The 23829-nt window shown below is 39.4% G+C and overlaps 2 protein-coding genes across 2 annotated transcripts; one reads left to right on the top strand and one right to left on the bottom strand.

Moving 5' to 3' along the window:
• The first annotated feature begins 2486 nt into the window (after positions 1-2486).
• Positions 2487-8983, top strand: LOC107096861 (glutaminyl-peptide cyclotransferase-like). Its single transcript, XM_015393738.1, has 7 exons — positions 2487-3157; positions 5197-5343; positions 5424-5717; positions 6030-6191; positions 7122-7221; positions 7298-7414; positions 8186-8983. The coding sequence occupies exons 1-7, from the start codon at positions 2936-2938 to the stop codon at positions 8329-8331; spliced, it is 1188 nt and encodes a 395-aa protein (XP_015249224.1). The 5' UTR covers positions 2487-2935; the 3' UTR covers positions 8332-8983.
• A 6-nt stretch (positions 8984-8989) lies between these two features.
• Positions 8990-23821, bottom strand: LOC107096860 (homeobox protein SIX5-like). The gene is made up of 5 exons (XM_015393737.1): positions 22872-23821; positions 19711-21128; positions 17249-17926; positions 10524-10684; positions 8990-9163 (listed from the first exon to the last, which is right to left on the bottom strand). The coding sequence occupies exons 1-5, from the start codon at positions 23555-23557 to the stop codon at positions 9119-9121; spliced, it is 2988 nt and encodes a 995-aa protein (XP_015249223.1). The 5' UTR covers positions 23558-23821; the 3' UTR covers positions 8990-9118.
• Between the last annotated feature and the right edge of the window lie 8 nt (positions 23822-23829).

Raw genomic sequence — 23829 nt, 5'->3', positions numbered from 1 at the left:
TTTAGAGTATAAAGATAAACTTTTAATAGTTTTTTTTTTTGTTATTGGAGGAGGACAATGTAGAAAAAAAAAGGTAATTGCTTCCTTTAAAAAAAAAAAAAAGATACATGAGGGTTTAATTATGATAGTTTTACATTTGTGGATATAAAACTTGGCCGACGGTAGAAAAAGATTACATAAAAAGAAATGGTTAGAAAGTTCTTTTTTAATATTTTGTGATTCCAAATAAAACATCCTTAACATCCATAAAGTTCAAATTTGTCAGAAATATTGTCCAAAATAAAGCGACCTTGCCATAGATACCGGGTGTACTCACAGGACCACACAACTACAATACAGACTTGCTCAGGAGGAGAGGCTGGAAAGAGAGAGGAGGAACATCAGCAACAGAGAGAGGGGAGCAAGGAATGCCATGAGTGCTCTTAAAAACTCATAAATGAAGAGTTGAAAGATCAGCTTAATGCATACTCAGATAAAAACAAAGTTTTTAAATTAAGTTTTGATAAGTGTACAAGCAGTTTTTTTTTTTAAGAATTTCCAAATATTGTCAGTAGTTCTTCGTAGTTTGCCTCTTAATTAAATTTCAGATTTTCCAATGCACCTGCTGTCCAAACAGAGCCATGAATTCACTAAAGAGCAGAGGGAGTTTGCAGCACGCTCCATTTACACGGTCCCTTTGCTTACTATTATCTGAGATCTGAGAACCGAACCTCCCCCATCCACACACACTGCAAAGGTATCGTTTGTGTTATTTGAAAACTTTCCTCAATGTTTTTTTAAATGATACCTTGTCTTTTGGTTGAGTCCAGAACGACACCAACATCTGAGAGAATTCACATTAACCCTTTCTGCAAAAACAGAATATTGTTGTATTTTCTATTCAATCTAGTTTTATATGTTGCTACTTTAATAGCTGATTTAGTTCAATTTCTTAGAATCCAAATCCCTACATTACAACTGTACAGTAACATATAAATCCTCTTATTGTTTGCCTTGATCAAGGTGGATGAGCTCTGTGGATATCAAGCCTGACCCTGGCATGCCGATGCTGGACAGCTCAACGAGATGACAAGAAAAATACCCAGATAAAAAGGCCTCTCATGTCTCATTAGGGCTAGAAAGTCATAATATCAGGGGAATAAGGTCTGAAAGTATTATACCGTAACAATTTTCATGGCATCTGCACTTCAAACTGGATCTTTATATAGATATATATTTTTATGTAAAATAAAACAGTAAAAAGTTGTATTGTTTGGGATGTACAGCATTGATGAGGTAGTCACCTCATAACTTGAGTACAGACATTTGAAAAACTGTATGTGTTCTATGGCAGAGGGTCTTGTTGAAAGGGAGTTGTTTTTTCCCACTGTTGCCACACACTTAATCTGCATGACAGATTGGTTGCCTTAAATTGATTATTTGATTTTCTTCTTTAGCAAGATAACTTTTTCTAGATCTTTATAACAAACTACATTTGACAGCATTGTGCTTTAACTAATGTTCAGAATCAGAATCAGAATCAGAAATACTTTAATAATCCCAGAGGGAAATTACTTTTGTTACACGCTCCAGTTACTTTTATATGATATTCATATGAATTATACACACATCCAACTATAAACAAGATGCATCTAATATATGTCTGTATATTTAGACATTTTTGTTTAAAAACGTACTTTATGATGATATTTTCTTGTCAATTCGTGCTGTATAAATAAACTGTGGATTCTTTCTAAAATCTGGTCTTGAGCTACAATTCTCGCCACTAGATGGCGGTAGAGTATCACAACTCCTCTCTTTGAAAGGAAGATCCTCTATAGCAAAGAATGTATGTAAAACGCAATGATAAGGCAGATATACTGGCAAAAAGGGCTTTAGAGGAAACAATAACAATTACAATTCCTTTTGGGAAAGGGGAAGGTAAATAATTTATTAAGAGTAAAGAAATGGAAAAATGGCAAAAGAGATGGAATGAAGACAAGAAAGGAAGAGGATTATATAAGGTACAAGAATAAAATAGAATCATTAATGAGAGAAACAGAAGGGAAGAAGTAATAATCATCAGATTAAGAGTGGGTCATACCTATTTAAATGACAAAATATATTTAATATGGAGGAAAAATAATGATAAAGGTGAAGGATGTGGAGAAAAAGAAAATGTAGAACATGTAGTGATGAACTTTAAAACTTATGAACATGATAGGGAGAAATTGAGAAGGATGGTTGGAAGGACAGGCCAACAATGGAGTCTTAAAAGAATATTGGGAAATTAATGAAATATAAAATATATTCACTGATTAAGTAAATAATTATTTATTTATATACAAAATACAAAATAAAAAAAAATACTTTGTTGTACAGTAATGTTGCTACACACGAATGTACAGTAGGTGGCGGTATGCACCTTAAAGTTCCTTGCGATCCGCCATAATAGAAAAGAAGAAGAAGAAGCAAAGAATGTCCGCTAGATGGCGCTCCTACAGGATACTTCTGAAACAAGGCCTAGAAGAAGTGCAACTTGTTTAGATTGTTTAGCTTATCTATTAACCAGGGAGCTTTAAATTAGTTTTTGTTTTGTTTTTTGTCGCTTAAATGTTGTTCTAATAAGTATGATGATGTTCTTCTTCCACATTCTTAGTATTTGCGTCTTCATACGGACATGAGGGGAAAAGCTGCAGCGCTCCAGATGAAGATGGAAGCCTGATAAGATAAAATAAATTAAACAGATCTGATGTGATGAATGGCTTCTGAGGATTCATCAAAGGCAGCCAGCAGAGCTTCAGCGGCTAATCCTGGATCGATATGTTGAATCAAGCATCTGCAAATGTCGCTTCCTGTGTGAATCACCGTCCTGCATCGCTCCACAAACCCCCAGCTTTGGACACGTAGCTGTAACTTTTCTGCTCTTCAGGCGGAACACCCCCACCCAGCAGCCATGCCCCGGTCCAGCCGCAGGAACAACAAGACTCTACCGCAGAGAAACGGAGGCGGCTCGCTCCCCGGCTGTGAGCGGGGGCGGATCCTCAGAGCCCGGGTTCTGATCGTGGGTCTGCTCGGTGTTCTGGTGCTGGCGGTGGTGCTGAGTGTTTACCTGGTTAATGACACCTCCAGCGGACACGTGAGCCGCTTACCAGCTGTGGATCTGGTGAAGGACAGGGTGAGATATAATGGATTATTTAGCAAGCCTCACATCATTGTTTGGTTACATTTAAAAGTTTTTTTTTATTTTTTTTTATTCAACTATTCTAATCCATCTCCATTGTCAAGTCTACTGATTCACCTGTAACAATCTGTATATTTCCAGGGGCGGAGCTAGATGGGGGGCCAGGGGTGGCCATTTCCACCCTCACCTAATCAGTGGCCACCCCTACCATTTTTTTTCGCCCATGGTGGCAGCAGTAATACTTACAAGAGGAATGTTAAAACTTATTAAACATTAGAATTTTTCATATATCGACAACTAAAAGGCTGTGTTTATCAGTGTTTTCGCGGGTCATTAAAAGTCATTGAATTATAATTTTTTTAAGTAAGGCCTTAATTTGCATTAAAATTCATTGTGGCATTTAAAATGCTTTATTTAAAAAACTATTTCGTCAGATTTAACTGCTTGCGCATGTTTGCGCCAAACTGCTTCCGGTTAATCGTAAAGCCGTATTTTCCGAAAACGAAGCTCTAGGCGGTGAAAAAGCTACAGAATAGGAAAATGCAAATTCCAACAAAAGTGTCTGGAAAACGAGGAATTAGGGACATGGCTGCAGCCTGTCGATGGTAAAGATGATGCAGGGTTTTGCCTTGTTTTATACATGTATATATGAGAGTCATGGGTACTTGTTGATGGCATTAAAATTATTTCTAAGAGCATTAAATTAGAGTTACTCATTCCTGTAAAAACCATGTTTATGCACAGCAAAATACTAACATTAAAGTTGATATATACAGAATTCATGCTCTTTTCAGAACTATATTTTTGTGTTATATGAGGTAAAGAGAAAATTATGTCTCTGCAGGTCATCTAGGAGTCTGCCGTTAAATCTTAGATAAATTACTACTTTAATAATAACTTTAAAACCCATTTATTGTAGATATTAGCACTTATAAATATATATTTTTTTATTCAGATCAATTTTTGGTAAAAGTAGGTAAGTAATGACAATGGAGATGATTTTCGCCTCAGAGATTTTGTCCGCTACACCTTTAATTAGTCAGCACAGATGTTTAAATATATGCGTCTATTTGTTAGGAAAAGGCTGTGGTAAAGTATAGTTAGTCTTTATTTAGAAAATATGGATGTTGTGGTTGTTCCTTTTGGAACAGTGTAGATTGACCACCCCTCAGTGTGCATTGGTTATTGCCTGTCCACCCTTATGAAAATTTTCTAGCTACGCCTCTGGATATTTCACCATCAGTTTTACTTCATACCTGCATTTACTGAGTCAGTTAAATGTCAGGATATCTTTAAATACGGAAAAGCTGTGAGATTATTTTATTACTTTTATTTAGTTGAGGTCCCGGGATTTCATTTATACAAAATAGTTAGTACAAAGTAATAAATCAAGCTCATTGATTGATTGACTTTATTGATCTCACAGTGCAGAAAAATGTACTCGTTACATCAGCTGAAACAGTGAAAGGAGAAGAAGGTGCCAAAGGAAGAAAAAGGTGGATGGGATATATACAGTATATGCAGTGCTTCCATTACTTTTTTTTTTTTGTTTTTTTTTATTATAGTAGTATCCTTAAAAAGGGTTATTGTGCTGGGTGTTTACATGAATATTTATATTTTTATATTCAGTTATTGCACTGGGTGTTAGATATAGAAAAACAGGTTATTGCATAGGTTATACATTGTACAGGTTATTGCTGTTGTAGTGATGCATCAAACTCTTTTGATGATCCAATGATTTGAGTAATAAACTAACAATCAGTCTGTGCATTTTTACATTCTAAGTATTTACTATGTTGCCGATTCGAATCTAACTGAGCTACAGTGGTTGTAAAACATTAACAGGCACTGGTCATTCTGTTGGTTTCTCATACAGTGTTTATCTTTTTTTATCATTTAGATCAGTTGAAATACAAATCTTGCAACATATGAACGAGTAGAATAGTTTCAGTGTAAAGGAACAGAATAACCGTATAAAGAAAATAATAGTTTATAATGAAGGTGAGTATTTTTAAGCGTCTTGTGTTCCACAGCTTTCCCACAAACCCAGTAAAGCCTCTGCAGCCCAGATCCGCCGCCTGGCCTCTTTAGTCGACTCAGCTCGCTTGTGGGAGACTCACCTGCAGCCGATCCTGATAGAGAGGCTCCCAGGGACACGAGGAAGCCTGGCCGTACAGCAGGTGTGTGATTTATTACAGATCACATCTAGCTGCTTTTTTAAGCACCGTCTCTTTATCTTTAACTCTCTCCTCTGCTTCAGCACATCGCGTCCACCCTGTCCTCGCTGTCGGCTGGCTGGGCCATTGACCTGGACTCTTTCCAGTCTCCCACTCCTCGTGGTCAAGTCACCTTTACAAATGTTATTGCCGTCCTGGACCCCACAGCCCCTCGGAGGCTCCTCCTGGCCTGCCATTATGACTCAAAAATCCTCCCTCCAGACCCGCAGGCCCCAGGGAAGGTGTTTTTGGGAGCCAGCGATTCTGCTGTTCCCTGTGCTATGATTCTGGAGCTGGCTGCTTCTCTGGACACACAGCTCAAATCTTTTAAACAGCAGGTATTTGTCTTTTATTCTGCATTAATGGAATTATAGAAGTCTAAAACTGAGATTATTTTTTACTATTTTTTAAAGGCTTTTCTTAATTTTAAGCATAAAGATGCTGACCAAAGTCTTCTCTGTGCCTTTTATTCCCTTTACACCCTTTTTTCGCCTCTCTGCCTGCATGGCTGCAGTGTGCAGAAAATGCTGACTCTAGTTCCCATCCTAAGTATACAGCAGTATCTCTCTAATGAACTGTACTTTGGAGCTGCAGGAATGAAAAGATGACCTCAGCTGCATTGTAAACTAACCGTCTTATACTTTTCCTAGAAACTCCCAGTCACCCTCCAGCTTGTGTTTTTTGACGGCGAGGAATCGTTTGAAGAATGGACGGACACGGACTCGCTGTACGGCTCTCGCCACCTGGCCGAACTCATGGCCAAAACACCCCACCCTGCCGCCTCCCCTCAGGCCACCACTCTGCAGGCTGTGGTGAGGGCAAAGAAACATAAAACAAGCAGCTGGATTCAATTTTTTATCTCTTATTAGCTTAGCATAGAGAAAATAAATTGTACAAAAAATATAATCGTATTTTTTAAGGGAAACATGTAGAATTAAAATGCAGAATGTTTGCAGAAGCAGATTTTAATAACATATTTTCTTGTCGCTGTAGAAACTGCTAAAAGCAGTGTTTTCAGGTAAAACTTAAAGCCCTGCAGCAAAGAATCCTGCTGAATATTTAATAAGGAGCTGATACTGGCTGAGGTTCAGGGCTACATGATACCTTGGTAACACTTCTAAGCTCAAATATCAAAACTACAAATGTGTCGACTTTAGAGAGAGAGTTGGAAGGGAGGTGGTTGCTTTGCTCTTCAGCTTTGTGCTTTAGGGTTTAACCTCAGCAGTTCAAGCTTATAGCTGATGAGTTAAAGAAGTTGTCTTTTGTCTAATTATGGCATAATGTAAGGACAATACATTAATTAGATGATTGAATCCGTCTCAGATCATTTTTCTTGTGTATTCTAGTCCTTACAGGTGAGATAAAGCAAAAAAAAAAAAAAATAAGTCTATCTGCAGTGTTTCTATGCTTTAGAGAAAAAGCATGAAATTTGAAGTGTTTTCCAGGGGAAGATAAAGATGGAAAATAAATGTTTGATAAGATTCTTTATTTCCGCAAACATCTCTACAGCATTAGATTCAAAGCAAAGTTTAAAACTTATCTGCAAGAATAGAGGAAAATTTAATTATGATGAGATATTAAACAAATTTATAAATTAACTTAATATAAGAGAGCTTTGCTGATTTGGATCATCAGACCCTTTTAGAAGAAACTCATGATCAAATTGCCTTCTGTTTGCGGTGATCTGGGTAATCATTAAAAACAAACATCCTCCTTTCTTTGACTTGTGCTTTCATCCTCAGGACCTTTTCGTGCTGTTAGACCTGCTCGGTGGTCCTGATCCATTGATTGCAAATCATTTTGACAACACAGCTCGATGGTTTGACCGCCTGATCTCTGCAGGTGGGTACAGGCTTTTCCGTTTATCATCAATGGTGAATTTTCGCCTTGTTCATCTGAACTTTGCCTTCACTCTCAGAGAAAAGGCTCCATCGCCTCGGTCTCCTGGTGTCTCACCCCTCAGAGCAGACATACTTTAGGAAGGACGTGTACCTTGGTCCTGTTCAAGACGACCACATCCCTTTCCTTCACAGAGGTGAGGCACAGGAACAACCAACAGATCCTTTGTCTGTATAAACTTGGGTATAAACCCCATTTCTATGTGGCCACTGGTCGTTGGACATAACTGGGTGTTTTACTACTGCAGCTCCTTTTAATTTGAAAATCTACCCAAATCTAAAATATATATGTTTTGTGTTAATTTTTCTTTTGGTAAAACACCGAGATTTCCGTCTTTTAAAAAACATGCATCTGTTAGCTAAGAAAACTTTGAATCGTTTATATAGTTTTTCTTTTGTCTAAGGGAAAAACCTTATTTAAGAGTCTGTGGCTTCAGCCTCTCAGCTTACCTATATATTCCATCCCTAAATAATAAAATCGGGGTTCCAAAAAAACTCAGAACAGTAACCTTTGGGTAAAATCCAGGTGTATAAGCAAAGTCGAAGGCAGAATAGTCAATTTTTAATAAATGTAAATCTCTTAATTGTCCCACAATGGGGACAATGGCATTTTAACCCTTTCCCTTGGGGAGCAGAGGGCTGCCATTGAGTGGTTAACCAGGGGTTAATTTTTTTTGCTCAGGAACCCAAAGTGGTGGCTGTGGGGATCGAACATGGTACTTGCAACCTTCTCAGAGCGTAAAAGCGCGCTGCTCTGATCCACTAGGCCAAAGCTCCCAAACAAGTAGATCAGTATGAGCTTTAGGGCGAGTTTGATGCAGTGACATTGTAACCTAGGAAGCATTGCAGCTGCTGTTTACACGTGACCCCTCCTTCATCCTCTTTATCTTTCAATCCATTTCTTCCAGGTGTACCGGTGTTGCACATAATCCCCACTCCCTTCCCTCAGTTCTGGCACACACTGGACGACACGGAGGAGAACATGCACCACCCAACCGTAGAGAACCTCACTAAGATCATGGCCGTGTTCCTGGCAGAGTACCTGGGCCTCTGAGCTAAAAGCCTCTAATGTAGATCCCAGCAGGAGTTTGGAAGAAGAACCAGCTACAGAGGAAGCCTTTGATCACATTAAAATCATGAGAAACTACAGCCTTATCCTTGGTCAGCATCAGCTTCACATATTGCATGACTGACAATTTCTCTAAATCTCATTTGAAGTAAATAGAAACAGTTTTGACGTCTCAGTGGAAGGAGCCCTAGTAACTTTACCAGCAGCTTACCCTGTTAATTGGAAGAAGATGCACTTTGAATGACCTACTGTGAACTTCATCTGAGAAGGAGGTAAAAGTTGGGGAGCTCCTCCATTCCCCCCAAACATACCTTCAGATCATTGAAGATCTTTCTCAGCTGCTGATTTTAGGTGCGCTATTGAACATTTACAAGGACTTTACTGTTAAATTCCTATATTAGTTTTTCACTCAAGCTCAGGCTGTCAGCAGCGGTCAGATCCATTTTATTTATTTCCTCAAGGAGTTTGAAGTCAAGAAGTTATATTTGCTCATGTGAAACAATTCTGCTTAATTCACCAGTTTTTTTCTGAACCTCTGGTCTGTTATGAATGTCCCAACGTGTCTAAACCCTTCCCCCCCTTTTATGTACGAAACCCATTCTTCCTGATTATTGTCTCGTGTTTGGTTTAAGGCAAGTCCTGGGTTTTGCTTTGTAATTCAATACAATTCTAATATTCTTGGCACAAGTGATGAAGAGGAGGGTGATACAAGCGTGGGGGTGAGGGGCGGCGTCTCCGAGGCAGAGGTCTGCTTTGAGGAGAACCTTCATGGTCAGACATTTCTCCTGAAGGTCCTCCAGCAAGTGGAGTTCGGAAACTGGAACGAGAAACAGGTTTTACAAAAAAACTGGTCTCATGACCTGATTTTACCACATAGAGGCGCTGTTAAACACAACAGTTAACTTGATTGGATTAAAGAAATGACGCTAATATAACAGTAAATGTGTAACATCTAAGATCTGTAATAGAGCAGGATGCTGATCAGATACTCTGTTGAAGGTAAAAAGTCAGTTTCTGTGGAAGATAATTACCCTGTCCCAACTACTGTCCCTGTCAAATAAATAAATAAACCTTCATTTTGAAGCAAACTCATGTAGCTTGCCATGAGTTAGTTTAAAAGTATGAATACTGAGATATAAAGTCATAATGTCACAGCTATGGGATTAAAGGTTTATCAAAGGATCAGATCTAGTATGAACTCGGGAGAAATACATTCAGTGTTATGAGATAAAAGAATAAAAATATTAAATCCCATGATTTTAACATTGTGTGCATCAAAATAAGACATTTATTGCCAAATGCAGTAAAAATTAATCCCATTTTAAAGATGTACAGTAAAGTTATAGGATTTAAAGTCAAATTTATGAGATAGTTTTTTTAATGAGATACATGGTTAAGACATATTATGCTTTTAAAACACAGAGCCACAAGAGACTATATATATATATATATATATATATATATATATATATATATATATATATATATGATTTAATGTTTTTACATTTTTATGTCACTGTTTTATGTCAATTTTAATGCCAAATGTTTTGAAGCAAAGTCTTTTTAGGAAAGCATTCTATTATTGAGATATAAAGACAATGTTGTCATAATTGTGATTTGACAGGAACATGTTTTATGTGATAATACAAATGATAAAAAGTCTTCATCAATTAACAGTAATATCAGAAATATAAACTTTGTTGTTAAACATATGGTTAGATTTTCGCCCTGTAATGGCGACGCAAATTTATAAGTTAGAAATGTATAATAATTTGATTAAACTATTGTAATAAACAGTGAAACATAACGGAGATCTCTAAATCTGAATTTGCAGATACAAAGTTTTAATTATGAGAAATACGGTAAGTTTTTAAATGAGTCAAGGGATAAGAAATTTTAACCTGACTAAATTAAGTCAGTAATTAGAAAGAAGTTAGTAAGAGATTACATTTTATTTTATTTATATTTTTTATTAAGTCACAACCATGAGATAATGAGGCAATTTTGAGCTACAAATTCATAATTTTCTTTTGCATTTGTTTCATAATTCTACACTGGGTAAAGCTTTTCACTTCAAGTTACAGAATAAAAAAAGAAAATAAACACATTTTCATCCCAAGATGCTTTAAGTAAATAAAAGTAAACGGTTTCCAACCAGCAGCTGTGGTCTCACTGACCTGGAAATCTCGGTGCTTCGGTCTCTCTGCCGGCGGTTCTTGAACCAGTTGCTGACCTGAGTGGACGTGAGGCCAGTGGCCGCTGCCAGCTCCTTCTTCTCTCTGGTGGAAGGATATGGCTTTCTGTGGTACCACTCCCTCAGCACGCTGCGGGATTTCTCCTGTTTTAAAGAGAACAACGATGATTAACTGTTTATAAGTCAACCGTCTTTTATCTTACGAGTCCCTCACATCATCAGTGGAAATATTAAAACACTTTGGCTTTCAAAGCTTTTTAAAAATGAGTCATATTCAGCTCCCTGAAACCAATAGCCCTAAAAGAAATCCTTAAAACCGACAACCTAAAGCGATGACTTGATGTAAATTATCCTCAGTAATAATCCAGATGTTCTCCAAAAGCACTCAGGGCTGTGTTAGAGAACATCATTAACAAACAGAAACAGGATCGTGCAGAACAAGAAGCACAGCAGGCAGGTCAGGTATAAGGTTTTAAACGGAGTTAGGTTACAAAACGATACCAATATTTGAATATCTCCGAGCACCATTCAATCCATCACCTGAAAATGAAAAGAATGGAAGAACTGCAGATCTGTCAAAATACACACAGAAAAATGCCTAAAGGAGTAAGAGTCTGTGGACAGAGCAACAATTAGTTTTGCGCAGTGAAGAATAACTACTATTGATGAAAGATTGACCAAAAAGCATTGTGTTGCTAAAAGAAAGAATAAGGAGTAATTTCTAAGGGGTTTAGAGACCAGGTCAGAGGTAAACCTATAATAAGCGGGACAAATAAACCATCCCATGGCACCATGGTGAATTGAAAATTGCCTCTGTTGTCTGATCTGATTGAGCTGAAGTTATTTTGCAACAATGAGAGAGCAAAATTATCATCCTCCAGATGTGCAAAATAGGAGGGAAACCTAAGACAAGTGCAGCTATGATTGCATAAAAGCACCAAGGCAGGGGGGTAAATACTTCAGTGGTTTTCATTTGGAAAAAATACACTTTATACATCAAATCAACCTTGGTGTTAATGGTAGTGACATAAAATTTAGAGGGGCTTAAAATGTATTAAGTATAGAAAGTAATTAAGTGTCCAGGTTAACCTGTGAGTGTTTGAATAAACTAGTTTAAGTGCTGAGAAAAGTAATCCTACCTTGAAACAGTAACTGGTCTCCTCTCCATCCCAGATAGTGTGGGGTAAAGGAAACTTCCTCCTAACCCGATACTTCCCCACGGCCCCCAGGGGCCGACCCCTCTGCCTCTCAGCCTCGGCGTAGTGAGCTTGCAGCCAGAGCTCCTGCAGGAACGGGTGGCTGCGTGGGGAGAAGGGGAATCCCTCCAGCAGGGTGTAGAGGTCTGAGAAGCGCCCCTGGTGAAAGGCCACCGCCGCCTTGGCTCTCAGGACGCTTTCCAGCTCCGCAAGGCATGAAGAAGAAGAGGGAGGAAGAGTGCAGAGGAAGCTGGCAAGACGATCCATGCTACCACCCTGCAGCAGAACCTCACAGACACAAATGATCTGCTCCGCTGTGAAGATCATCCCTCCGAAAGAAAGCGCCTCTACAGTCTACTCCTCTGAGAGCTGAAGCCTCTATGGATCTTTACAGATGAACCAAAACTAAATTAACCTGCATGTGCGTTGGCACTGAACATCATCATACCCTCGCACAGGAAACCTGAGCCCATCAGGGTTATAATAACACACCAGAGATCCCCTCATCTCTTGTGCAAACATGAGCCGGCACACCTTTGCTCATATTTTGAAGTTCTGCTGCTGAACTCACCAGAGAAGCAGACTGAAGCTCCCTCACAACGAATGTATTTGAATAAAATTTTGTTGACAAATTAGAGGCAAAATCCCTTAACAAACAAGCATTCATAGTCACCCACAGCTCCAAGCAAGAGGAAGCAGACAAACAAGTTTTTTTTTAATAAATGCAGTTTATTACAGTATCATGTAATATAAAAAATAGAATGCATTTGAGTACAAAAACAGGAAGAACATGTAAAGACGGACATCTCCCTTTTTAAAATGTAGAGTTCAACACAAAATCTTTGGTTAAATATAGAGTTGTGAAGGTTAGGCTACAGGTAGCACGAGAAAATAACCAAGGCAAAAAAGAACAAGAAGCATGCTTTGGTATATGAAAACAACAAAAAAACAACAAAAAAACCATCCCTGTTTCCACCATCTGTAGGTCAACAGTGGGATGAAATAGAGTTAATGACCTCAGAATAAAGTCAAAGTCTCTAATCTGAGTTTTCCTATATGCACCGTTTCCGTAAGTCTTCACTTTAAACTAGGAACTGACTGGTACATGCAATTAAATAGGTTAAATGTACAAAACAGACAAACAGACCAAAAACAAAACACAGGTTACTACTGTAACTATAGGCAATACTGAAGTCTACACTGGCTTTTAGAAGTGTACATCCCTGTTAAAATGCTTGGTTTTTATGTCCTAAAAGAAGCAGCATCATAAATACTTTTGTCATTTCTTTTATAAGCGATTGCTTGCAACTTAAAAAGTAAATAATTTCTATAATTTTGTAAGAATTATTAAATCCTGGTTGGATGATTGGACACCCTTAAACTAAAGCTTTGTTTCCATTATAAAATTTTGGGTAAATGGACGGCATGAAAGTAACTTTCTAGTCATACTGGCTGCTCCAAGAGCTTTGAACCAGAGATTGGGGATCTGGAGTCAACAAGTCTTGTGTTTGTTCTGCTCAGCCACTGAAGCAGGTTAGTCCAATGTAAAGTGAACTAACCTGTGCAGATTGGACTCACCTGGTTCAGTCGCTGGGCAGAATACATGACATAGAGATGACTTGCTGACTCCTGATCCCCCATCTCTGCTTTGAACTAAAGCCTGATGGCACACATTAATAAACAAGCATGCAGATCAGTAGGTAGAACTAATCTTAAATCTTAAGTGCTTGCTCTGGGTCACTTTCACATGTGACAGGAGGAAGCTGAAAATAAACCCACACTCTAAGCTGAAATCGACCCTGATACAAACCTGATAACAATAAACCCCTAAATCTGTTCAAGCATCTCTGCAGGATTTTTTCCCTTTCATACGCCCAATTTTATCCTTTAACTAAAGCCACAGTTTAAAGGCTACAAAGATCAAAGTTATGTTTCAGTTAAAGAGTAAGTTCAAGTGCAACTGATCAAGCCAATGTGTTACACAACCTTTAGCTTGGACGTTGCAACTTTAATTTAGCATATAATGCTTAATTGTTTAACCTGTATGTATCTGTAGATCGTCTTAAGGTGGAGACACAGAGTTAATTGAAATAAAGTCAATAATAAAAAAAAGGTCTAATACAGAGCCTTGTGGAACACCCACAATACAGTTAGCTAAACTGGATCATATACCATCATGGAAAAAATAAATTTAACCACCTTTATCATCGATGATAAATGGATCGGTGCGGCTGCTATAATGCGAACGCTGCACCAAAAAGCAAAGCTCTCGATTTACCGGTCGTTCTAAGTTTCTACCCTCATCTATGGTGATGAAATCGGCCCCCAACCAGGTCTGGAAAAGGAGGGGAAGACTAGTAAGAGTATGAGTACCACCTTTCTCATCAAAAACAATGTTTCTGCAATCATATACTAACTCCTGTGTGTGTTATGTGACCAAGACAGTAAAGAAAAAACAGAACACCATAAATTGGTTTGGTACAACAATGGCTAAATATCAGCTTTTAAATGTTATCAGCATCTTCATCTAAACAAATGTACCTTTACTTGTACCCTTATTAAAATTAACAAAATACTAAAGAAAATAAGGATGGTTTAATATTTTTTCCATTGACTCTACTGACAACTTTTATAAGGTGTTTGGAAACATTGTATAAGATAAAGAGAAAAAACAGAATCCAAACCTGGTTAAAGTTCTGGTTTAAGGGTGTGCACACGTCTGGCTTTGGAACGATTCATGATGCTCTTAATCGTTTAAGTCACAAAAACCAGTCATTCTAACAGAGGAGTGGACACTTTCGAGATTAAACGTACATTTTTGTACCGTAAACGACCAAAAGATTGATGGCTACCAGCGTTCTGACTGCAGAAGGCCTGTTCGGTTCAGAGTTTAAATCTAAAGGAGCTTCAGATAAACAAGTCCAGCCATGATCACGATAGAACGGCAGCCTACCGTAAACAACATGAATAAAATGTGCAAAATATACAAAAAAAAAAAAAAAAAGCAATGACCATGCAAATAAAGTATCACAGCAATTCACAGAGGGTCAAACTTATGTAGAAATGTGGGCATTCTTGAAAAGTCCAAAATTCTGGCCGGTCACATATAAGTCATACAAAATGGTGTAACTAGAACAAAACATCTTTAAAAAAACGATTTAAAATAAGGCACTTATCAGTATCGACAGACTGAGACTTTGGCTGCATTTGATGAGGAATCTCACAATCAGAGCAATCACTTTAGTGTAATTCACCTCAAGGCTTCATTTCATCTCCCAAGTGTCTCGGCTTTTTGACCCAGCCGTTGTGCGGTGTAGTGTCCTATAAAGAGCTACATATATATTGCATAGAGTTAGAACCCATTACTTTAAAACCTTTTTAACTCCTCTTTTGCTTTTTTCCAAACCTAACTCAACCTATCTAACGGATCTGTACGTGTTAAGCCTGCCTCTGTAACTTTATATATATATATATATATAAAATACTGTTGTGTGTCCCTTGCAATTATGAAATAAAGAAGCATAAAGATTGAACTCCTAGAGTACTGGTAGATTAAGAATAGTAAAAGTCCAGAAACTCTTTTTTTTTGGCTGTAGAAACATTGAAAGAATGCATTCACTTTATTAAATACTCTCCCCTTATGGTGCTGCTTTTTTCTCCAGCAAAAACTCAGAGAAAAGGTAGTTTAGAGGAACGTCTATGTAGGTCAGAGTAATCCAAGGTATCTCTGTGTAAATTAGTTTAGTTACGGTAACCCTTTATAGGGCATGTTACCATTTTTGATCACTTGCATACCCCTTACAAATGGAGTGCCATTTCTTTTACTCTCTGTTTTTAATGAATTTCTTATAGAAGCACTTTTGTTATTTTTCTTAATATATACGGTCAAGTTGGCGTTTCTTGTAATTACGTTGACATTCATTTATGCAATCAAAATATACTGATTTATTGAACATTACAAAGGTAATAAGGTCTTGCCCTGGATTCCAGTAACACACTACAAAAATTATCTTTAAATATGTGAAAATAAGTGTATTTACCCTTAATTTAAGTAGGTAAATAAGAAAATCTCCCAGCTGAGGGACAATTCTTATCATTAAAATCAGATTATTTGATATTATGTTCTTGAAATAGGAGACTGCATTTTTTTTCTTTATTTTACATTTTCTTATTCCATTTGCAAAGTATCTCACTTACCTGCTCAGTTCAAGAAAAAATGCACTTATTTTAAGAAAAACTGACTTACTTAGATTTCATTTTTTTGCAGTGTACTCTTTGCTTGAAATTTAGATGTTTAAAATCTTTCACTGAATGCCCTATAAAGGGTTAAGGAGGAATTAAAAAGATGTGGGTGAAAAGGACAAACATTCCCTCAAAATTCAGAAGAAAAAAAAAAAATTCCAGGTAAATGTTTAGAAATACTCAATTTATGAATTTCCGTTTCAGTCTCCTGAGTGAAAATCTGGTTTAGTGCTACAAAACGAGCCAACCGTGTCTGGATTCTAAAATTCAAATCATGATTAAAAAACAATATAACTTTCTGTCTGAAAGGCTTTTAGAGCCTTAAAATGCGTTTTAATAATGGCATATTTGAATTATACTTTCGATGTTTATAAAAACAGAATAAAACTGTATTTTAAGCATGGAATTTTTACCTAGATGTGTGAAAATGCATAAAGATCTGCTAAAAAAAAACTTTTATTTTAATTTTATATTTAAAACCATTGCTTAGTTTTACCCAAGTATATTGAAAACCATTATGGAGCATCCTTAGGATGAGGATCTCTCATCTTACTGTTGACTTTAGGTGGATTTGAAGAATCTCCAGCTTTATTTCTACATCCACTTTGCACACTGCTCCACCAACGCTCCAACGTCATGATACTCCCACCTAAAGGCTAGACAGTTGGTACAGTGTTTTCAAAAATTCAGTCAAATATAAAAAAGTCTCCCTTAAACGACACAAAACTGGTAAAGATTTAAAAGAAAATTAGCAAAAAATAAATAAAAACCCAACTATAACATCTAGCTACCTCCTTGGACAACACAAATTTAAAGCTGAGATCTTCAAACCAAGGGACACACTGCCAACTGCAAAGCATGGTAGAAACATCATGCTATGGGCCGTTTTGTTAGTGGTTCATTGCACAAAGAGGATGAAGTAATACAGCTAGTTAAAGGGAAAATCCTCAATAAATAATAAATTTTTATAACTCACTGAAGTTTCTTGTGTTTAAATCATTCAGATCTTAAAGAAAAAAAGAAAAAAAAAAAGAATGGTTTGAGTAAATCTTTAAATTCCCAAAGCAAATATTGTACTGATGTCCATGAGAGGTATATGCAAGGCTCCAGCTGGAACTACAAAAACTGCAAAGAACTTTTCTAAAAAGTGCCAATCAGGTCTACGATGGTTTCAGGACGTTTTTCTTATTTTACTAAATTACCACATCGGGTCATGAATAGCAACAGGACAGTATGGAGAATTGCCAACAGTTTTAACAGAACTACAAACCCAAGTCTTCATCCACGGGGACTGATTGGAGCTGGGTGAGAATCTTCTGCTCCCCATCCATCTCATCCGGGTCCCTCAGTGGAGAGCTGGTTTCATCTTCCCTTCCAAGAGATGAGCTCCCCAGCAGGAGCGACTCTCCTCCGGGTAGACCTAATAAAGCGGGGTCTACAGGTAGCTCTCCCTTCCCACGCATGTCAAACAGGGTCAGACTGGCTGAGGTGGAGAGGGAGACGGGGTTCCATGCCGGCTGGGACAGCTGGATGCTCGGTGCTACTCCGCTGTACATGGGGCCAAGGGCCAGCATGCTCTCTGGAGTAAGCGCACTTTGTGTCGTCATGGTAACGGACTGGTCTAGCGTGGGAGAGGTGGAGACTACCGGCGGCTGGCTGGTGGTGATGCTGGTGGTGTCAGGAGCACAGAGCAGAGGCGAGGAGCTGATGAAGTTCAAAGGGGGAGCTGCTAGTCCACCGGAGTTTGAGCCTGAGCTGTGTGGAGGCTGGCAGGCCACAGGAGGAGTGGAGGGACTCAGAAGTCCAGCCACTCCGTTTGCAGAGACAGTGGATGCTTCTTGGACTGGTTTTAGGGGTAAACTGGTGAGCTGGATCCCTGCTGGGATTGTCAGGATCAGCTTTCCCTGCTGCACACTCAGGTATGGGCTTCCACCGAGAACGACATTCCCTGCAGCGACGAGCCACATGCAACGAAAACCAGTCAGTGCATCATTTTCTTTATTTTGGAAGTATGTAAAAGATGCTAGTCACTCTACTGAAGCTGGTTATTAAAGGATGGACTAATTAATCTTTGTCATTGTTTTTCAAAATATTTTAATTTTCTCTTTATCTGCAGTTGTTGACAAAAACCTTAGTCATATTTTGTCATATTACAGCCTAGTGTAGCGTAGGGTTTTATGTGTGATAGACAAACACAAAGCAGAGCATAATTTTGCATTTGAAGAAATATTATACATAAGTTAATAAGTTAGGGCATATTTCACAAATTAAAGTCTAAAAAGTGACCTAACTTGCATTCAGACTTCAACATGATGCCGTATTACCAATTCTGCACATTTAAGGACTGATATTTCTGTCCCTCCTTTAAAATACATCTAAGGTTTGTCACACTTTCGGAAATTCAAATTTTAGATTTTATTCAGCTCTGGACTTTAACTGAGCCGTTCAACACGTGAAAAATCTGTGATTTAAAACATGCGGCTGTAGATCTGGCTGAATGTCTAGGAGCCTCTCTGACCACCTGAAATAGCATGACGCAGCCACCGGCTTTATTCACCATGGGAATGGCATGTTTATGGTCATGTGTAGTTTCAGGTTTTCTGCCACACAGCGTTATGCATGCTGGCCAAAAAAAATCCACTTAAAGCTTATTCTTGCACGTATTTGAAATGTTTTTTTTACATGAAATTGGGGCAAAAGAAAAATCATAAAGCTGTTAAATGAGACCTCCTGTTGCTTAATTGTGGCAATCCCTTTCTTCCAGGGAGGTCAGATTTACACAGAGCTCATCATCTAGTCACCCACCTGAGCTGCAGATCTCCACAGCTCCTCCAGAGATAGATACGAGGGGCCTCTTGGCTGCCTCTTCATTTTTTGTTATAGAGGTTAGAAGGAGAGCTGTCTTAATGGGCTGGCAAATTGTTACATTTTTTCAGAATATAGTCAGGTGTTTGTATATATATATATATATATATATATATACACACATACATACATATACACACACTACCATTCAAAAGTTTGGGGACACATTGAAATGTCCTTATAAACCCCATTGAGCTGTTGTGGGAGCAGCTTGACCGTATGGTATGCAAGAAGTGCCCATCCAACCAATCCAACTTGTGGGAGCTGCTTCTGGAAGCGTGGGGTGCAGTTTCTCCAGATTACCTCAACAAATTAACAGCTGGAATGCCAAAGGTCTGCAATGCTGTAATTGCTGCAAATGAATGATTCAAATATAAATCCTTATTTCTAACCTTGTCAGTGTCTAACGTATGGTGGTGAATAAGTGCTACTTTTCAGGAAAACACAAAATCATTTGGGTGACCTCAAACTTTTGAACGGTAGTGTGTATATATATATATATATATATATACACAAATGATAAAAAGTTCCAGGTTTTACTATGAAGTATAATTTGTTTTATGTACTACTTTGTGTTTGTCAATCACAGAATGTTCCCCACAAACCATTAATGGTCAAGTTGTATAAATACCTTTACATGGTTCTGTAATTAATCATAGCAGTTTAAACAATTTGTGTGACGTCCATCAGTGTAAATACTTCAATATGTTCCAAACTTTAGGTACTTTCAAGTTCACCTTACATTCCTGCTTTTTTAACCTAATCCAAAATATATTTAATGAATCTTTATCGGGAAACTATCAAAGAATTGAGTTGATCAGTCTGTTTTTATTTCTCCTAATGAACAAATTGGATGTTATGTTTTACCTGTGGAAGGAGAAGGTAGCTGAATGATCCCAGGGTTCAGGAGCTGTACAGCCGGGGCCACGCTGGTCGAGTTCCCAACTCTCTGTATCTGACTCAGCTGGTTTATCCTGAGCGGGCTCTGTGGAGGCCCTGCGGATCCAGGGGATGAAGCCAAGATCTGCAAGGGCACACCAGCAGAGGGGATGGAGAGTGCCGGGCTGGCTGGCACCACCTGGGGGAAAGAGAAGTTGGGGGAGGTTTGGATGGAGGAGACAGGAACCAGCTGAGGCATTGAAAGTGAGGCTAACTGAGCAGAGGGACTGCCTTTTGCTTGAGACACTGGGACTCCTGGTGTAGGAGAAGACAAGGAGAGAACCTGTGGAGGCTGAACTTTGATGGGGGTGGGGTTTATGTGCTGGAGGGTAGTGTTGTTAAGCTGTGGAACAGAAGCTACAGCAGCAGCAGATTCAGATATAGTTGTTGGGGGCTCTTGCTGCTGCTCTTGCGGTCTGCTACCTATGTTTTGAGTGTGAGGGCTTTGAAACTGTGGAGCCACTGAGGTGAGTGGGGATACTGGGACTAGCTGAGGGCATTGGGCTCCTGTAGAGCTCTGGACCAGTTGGGAGACTGGTGCACAGTGGATTGAAGGCACAACTTGGGGCAAAGAGATGATGTGAGGGGTGGAGTGGATAGAAGAAACTGTAGAAGGTGTTAACTGTGAGGGCCAAGGTCCCTGCTGACTGGCAGAGTTGGAGATAACCAAGCCTGAGGAGGGCAGAGAAGCTGGGAGGGAGACAGACTCTTGGTCTTGAGGGTTTTGGGTTAAAACAAGCGATGGAAGACTGGTTGAAGAGGACAGAGCTGGAGGGGAGGGCGATAAAGACGAAGAGGACGGGGATACTGTCTGGCTGCCTCCCTCTGAATTGCAACTGGTCATAAAATCCATGTCGCTGTCACTTTTTATTTTGGTTTGAAGTGGAGGAGAAATTATGGTGGAAGGTTCTGGAGCTTGAACGCCATTAGTGCTCAGAACAACCGTCTTGGTCTCCACAGCAGACGCTTCCTGTTCTGCTCTAGAAGAGGCCGCTTGGTGCTGCTGCGTGCTGACCCCGGGTTTGGTTATGACCTGAGCCCCGTTCAGGATTAGAGGAGAGCTGGCTGCAACAGGGCTCAGCGTGACCGTCTGGCAGTCACCTAGACTCAGCCCGTTGATTATGACACCAGCCCCGGCACTGGAGATCAGGGAGTTTCCGTTCAGCAGCAATGGCTGTGAAGCTGCCAGGAAGCCGCTGGAGCCATTGAGGATAAGCTGGCCCCCCGTGCTGCAGGGGACCGCAGAGACAGAGATGATGGAGGTGGTGGAGCTTGTTGGCTCCTCTGGTTTGTCGGTGGCTTCGTCCATCGCCTCGTCCTCAGTGCTGTGGTTCCCATCTGACTCGCTGGAAACAAAGACGGATATATGATAAAATGGAAACATAAAACCCTTACGCCTAATTTAATTCAAGTGTAAGTTAGAAAATTATAGGTGTAAGAAAGAACATTTGACGTTTTAGTTTTAAAGCGTTAAACCTAATTATATCTATTGAAATGCTGCAAGACATTAAATGCAAAATGAATTATTGCAACTGTATTAATTTATTGTTTTAAGTAGTTTTGGAGCAGATACTTCTGTTCTCAACCAAATAGAAACTTGTTAAACTTTCACCAGTACGGTTAACCATCTCTACAATAACCAACCAAGCAAAGCAGCATTCCTCTGTGCAAGAAGGGGGGAGTCAGACTCCTAAAACCCTTTCATGGCCTGATATTAGGTCATTTGTGGAGCTTTACGACCCAGATCCACTACATTTGGACTGACCACCACAGCCCCTGAGGTGGGGTAAGATAAGCCCTCCATGCTCTGCTTAATCTCTGCACAAACAGAACACCCCCGCTTTGAGAAACAGTGGTTGTAAAAACAAGACATATTCTGCCAGGAATTGGCCAATTTCCCCTCAATCAGGAAGGCAGATGGTATTAAACAATATCTGTTTTTGCCCCTGTTCATCAAATGCATTAAATCTAAGATTGCACACAGTGTGTGCAAATGAATTAAACCACACAATAAAGGCACTTCTTTCCAGTAAAAGTTGGCTAGAATCTGGATTTTTTTTCCAATATAAACCCGGAAATATCCAGAGCATTAGATGAAATCTATTTAAATCAACTGAAGAGGAGGATTTTTTTCCCTCTTTTTTTAAACACGAACCAAACAAGCAGTTACTTTATAAATGTTCTCAGGTACCTATGCTTTTATTTGGACATTTTAGTCCTTTAAAAGTTGGAATGACTCAGTCCAATTATCTAATCTTTGGCTCCCTCCACAAATTCCCCATCAATTCAAAGTTGGCACTCTTGCTTTGTGACTCCAAAACATCAATGACTTCTAGTCAGTGAAGATGCATTTTGCTTGTAAGCTGAAACTTGAAATAATGCCCTTTATTGGTGGATATAAGTCATTTAAAAATATGTTTGGCTACATATTCTTACTGAGGATTGTTTACCTGGGTTATCGTAATGTCCTTTTTGCATTTCAAGCCACAGATTTGTGTTTTAGGGTAAATCTAGTGTCATAAATTACCACAGAATTTCAACTTTTATAACACTGCATCCGAAATGTTTGTTAAATAAATACAACCTTTATATCACTTTACTTTTATCTGTCTCTTTTAAGGTAAAACTGTGTGGTAAATTTAATATTCACATCACCCTGATTTATACTTCCTGTTATAATAACAAAATTGTGATATCAGGCTGCTTGGCCTGTTGCTGCAGGTTTTTCCTTCTGTTTCAGTTTTCCACCCTCACCAACCCCTGTCCCCTAAGCTCTGGAGGCGGCAGTGCAGTGCAGGGTTTCAGGAAACTTGAGCCATTGTGGGCCCATCTGGATCTCACATTTCATAACAAAGCAACATGCGTTAGGTTTCAGATGTGTGACAAAGTCAGCTACCGCCCATCATCTTTAATAAATCCCTTCCTGACTCGCAATGATGTTTTTCTGCATGCTTTAGACGTGATGCACTTTTTTCCTTCAAGTGTTTAGAGCCTTCATAAGTTTGATTGACTTGCAAACAAAGGGAGCAGTTTCAGATCGCAGCGTTTCTGTGCGCAGGTTAAGGCGCGCACATGCATGCAATGCTTGCCTTTTGCTGTGGGTCCCGGACGGGGTCCTGTCCCTCTGCCTGCGGTTCTTGAACCAGTTGCTGACTTGCGTGAGGGACAGTCCGGTTACTTTAGCCAGGTTTTTCTTCTCGTCCGGAGTGGGGTACCTGTTGCTTTTGTAGCATTCCTTCAGAGCGTTCCGGGACTTCTCCTTGAAGCAGTAAACCGTCTCCTCTCCGTCCCAGATGGTTTTAGGCAGGGGGAACTTCTTCCTGAGCCGGTATTTGTCCACTGCGCCCAGGCTGCGGCCCCGGGACCTCTCTGCCTCCTTGTAGCGGGCTTTGAGGTACAGGTCCTGCAGGAACCCATGGTTAGACGGGTGGAAGTCATGGCTCTCTAGGATGGCGTACAGCTCCTTGAACTCCTCCCGATGGAAAGCCACCAGCGCCTGGGCCTTCAGCAGCGTCTCGTTGCCACGTAGCAGCTCGGACGAAGGAGGTATGGTGGAGAGAAAGCTCCACAGGCGATCCACATTACCCGCCTGCAGAAGGGCCTCGCACAGGCATGAAACCTGGTCTGTGGAGAAACTCAGGGCCGACTTCTGGAAACTTTGGAGCAAATGTTCCGAAACATGAGAGCTTTCTTTGTCTTCTTTGGACTCGGCTACTGACGGATCTTCTGGGCTATTGTCAGATTGTTCTGTAGACTCTAAAGACAAGGAAGCCATTTTCACTTTAACTTTTTTTTTTTCCACTAGTAGTTCCTCCTCCCCGTCTCTCTCTCCCTCCCACTCTCTCTCTTTCCACAGAGCTGCGTTTTTCCATCTTTAATGTGCCTCCAAGCCATGAGCTGACACGCCCCTGAATCAATGGCTGGGTTAAAAATCTTAATCATTCATATATCATTTGACTGTAAAGCTCGCATTATCTCCAGAAGAGTGTGAAAGTCTCTCAGTAGGCCTCTTGTCTCAAACGCTCAGCAATTGTTACAATAAAATAA

The sequence above is a fragment of the Cyprinodon variegatus genome, unplaced genomic scaffold (genome assembly GCF_000732505.1).
Source record: "Cyprinodon variegatus isolate N-32 unplaced genomic scaffold, C_variegatus-1.0 Scaffold655, whole genome shotgun sequence".
NCBI lineage: Eukaryota > Metazoa > Chordata > Actinopteri > Cyprinodontiformes > Cyprinodontidae > Cyprinodon > Cyprinodon variegatus.
The sequence above is the reverse complement of the archived record's forward strand: the minus strand, read 5'-3'. Positions and strand labels throughout refer to the sequence as shown.

Bases quoted from the DNA above. Each gene is read 5' to 3' on its own strand.
- LOC107096860 (XM_015393737.1), bottom strand. From the start codon at position 23,557: ATGGCTTCCTTGTCTTTAGAGTCTACAGAACAATCTGACAATAGCCCA. The intron at 10,685-17,248 runs GTTTGTAGTTCT...TCTTTAAAACAG, and splicing joins CCCCGTGGATGAAGACTTGG to GAGAAATCCCGCAGCGTGCT. The intron at 9,164-10,523 runs GTCAGTGAGACC...TTCTCGTTCCAG, and splicing joins CGAAGCACCGAGATTTCCAG to TTTCCGAACTCCACTTGCTG.
- LOC107096861 (XM_015393738.1), top strand. From the start codon at position 2,936: ATGCCCCGGTCCAGCCGCAGGAACAACAAGACTCTACCGCAGAGAAAC. The intron at 3,158-5,196 runs GTGAGATATAAT...TGTGTTCCACAG, and splicing joins TGGATCTGGTGAAGGACAGG to CTTTCCCACAAACCCAGTAA. The intron at 5,718-6,029 runs GTATTTGTCTTT...TACTTTTCCTAG, and splicing joins TCAAATCTTTTAAACAGCAG to AAACTCCCAGTCACCCTCCA.